Below are 2,182 nucleotides of genomic sequence, written 5' to 3'. Positions count from 1 at the left end.
ACCATATGTTTTCACTCTTATGTGGATCCTGAGAAACTTAACAGAAGTATGGGGCAGGGGAAGAAAAAAAAATAGATTAGAGAGGGAGAGAGCCAAAGCATAAGAGACTCTTAAAAACTGAGAACAAACGAGGTTTGATGGGGGGTGGGAGGGAGGGGAGGTTGGGTCATGGGTATTGAGGAGGGCACCTTTTGGGATGAGCACTGGGTGTCGTATGGAAACCAATTTGACAATATTTCGTATTAAAAAAAAGAAAAGAGACATAGAGAACAAGTACGCGAGAGGGAGGAAAGAACAGGGATTGACCTCTTACCGTCAAAGAACTCCTACTCAACCCCATGGTCAGGCAGAAAATTTACAATCATATACAAATGCAAGGAGTCCTAGATCTCAGCGTTTAATAATCTAACTATAGATTGAACACAGTCCCAATCAATAGCCCAGCAAGCATTTTGTAGATATCTACAAACCAACTTCAAAATTTATATGGAAAGAGAATGACAAGAGAATAGCCAAAATAGTTACGAAAAAGAAGAGTCATTTTCCATATCATTTATTTATATATTAATCAACCCACCTACATACATATAATCTTCTAATATGCGTGCACACTGATGCACCAATTTGAATCCAGTGCCACATGGCTGATTCTAGCCTTCTTCTCTTGCTTCTCTGGAACATACCTATCCACATAAGAAACTGGCTCCCACCAGTTGTAATCTTCATTCGTTTCCTATAGTATATGTGTACAGCAATTGCAGAATTGCTAAGTCATACCCCCAGTGGGAAACAACTTTATTAACAATAATATTATGATCGTGCTCAATTCATGAACCGCAAGATCATGACCTGAGATGAAGTTAGTCGCTTACCGACTAAATGACCCAGGGGCTCCCAGAGCTGAGTGTCCTTAAAAATATTACATATATTTTGTACACTTACACTTTGAAAATGTATATTGTAAGAGGTACTATAACTACAGAGGAATATACAAATGTCTATATTCAATTAGAAAATAATAATGTGATCTCCAATGAAGGAAAAATCCGAATATAGGTTGGTGGACTATCAGTGTCTTAAAATTCCCTTGAAGAATTTTGTAGAATTCCCTTGCAGATGACAAACTATTTGATGATGAAAATGATCATTTCAGATTTGAGTTAGTGCTGAGACTGCTCAGGTCCATGATGATGAGTTCATGTTTGTACTTAGGAACCAGCTAACCCTTGAGGAGTTGAGAGCAGCGTTTCATGACATCTCGAAAGACCTCTATGAATTTTTCATTCCGTAGGGTGAAGATAAATGGGTTTAGAAAAGGGGTCACCACTAAAACCATCAGTGACGCTACCCTGTTGTACTCAGCTGCCTGCGTTTGCTTGGGTTTCACATAGAGGAACAAGCAGGTGCCATAGCCGATCACGACACAAGTGAAGTGGGATGCACAAGTAGAGAAGGCTTTCCTCCGGCCAGAGACAGAGGGAATCTTGATGATGGTGGAGATGATATAGGTGTAGGAGATGATTGTAGGGATAAGAGAACCAAAAAGAATAAAAACAGCCATTAAGAATAGGATAAACTCTATGAAAAGGGTATTATTGCAGGATAGATTGAACAATTGCGCTCGGTCACAGAAGAAATTGTTCACCACATTTGATTTGCAGAAGGTAAGCTGAAATGTGGCATAAATTGGCCAGATTTCAGAAAGGAACCCAAACACCCATGACATAATGACCACCCAGATGCAGGTGCGGCTGTTCATAATGATGTCGTACCTCAGAGGGTTACAGACAGCCACGTAACGGTCCACAGCCATCGCTCCCAGTAATGTAAACTCTGTGGTCCCCAAAGAAAGGTATAGGAAGAGCTGGGTGACACATGCAGCCAGAGATATTGTCTGCATCCCAGGGAGCAGCAGCCCCCAAAGCATCATGGGCACGATATTAGTGGTAACCAAGATCTCCAAGGCAGAGAGATGACCAAGGAAGAAATACATGGGGGACTGCAGACGTCTGTCCACACAGACAATCACAATGATGACCATGTTTCCCATTAATGTCACTGAGTAGAAGAAGAAGAAGATAGCAAAGAGAATATGATGTAGTTCTCGGGAGCCAGGGAAGCCAAGGAGATAAAATTCAGTGGCACTAGAGTGATTCCCCAACATTTAGTTCTGAGCTCTTGT

The 2,182-nt window shown here is 41.2% G+C and overlaps 1 protein-coding gene across 1 annotated transcript; it reads right to left on the bottom strand.

The window, feature by feature from the left end:
- Positions 1-1,219: 1,219 nt before the first annotated feature.
- On the bottom strand, positions 1,220-2,182 carry LOC122486489 (olfactory receptor 9A4-like). The gene has a single exon (XM_043585862.1). It carries the CDS (start codon positions 2,162-2,164, stop codon positions 1,220-1,222), a length of 945 nt encoding a protein of 314 aa, XP_043441797.1. The 5' UTR covers positions 2,165-2,182.

Source organism: Prionailurus bengalensis, chromosome A2, assembly GCF_016509475.1.
Source record: "Prionailurus bengalensis isolate Pbe53 chromosome A2, Fcat_Pben_1.1_paternal_pri, whole genome shotgun sequence".
Taxonomy (NCBI): Eukaryota; Metazoa; Chordata; class Mammalia; order Carnivora; family Felidae; genus Prionailurus; species Prionailurus bengalensis.
This window is presented reverse-complemented; position numbering and strand designations above follow the sequence as displayed.

Bases quoted from the DNA above. Each gene is read 5' to 3' on its own strand.
- LOC122486489 (XM_043585862.1), bottom strand. From the start codon at position 2,164: ATGTTGGGGAATCACTCTAGTGCCACTGAATTTTATCTCCTTGGCTTC.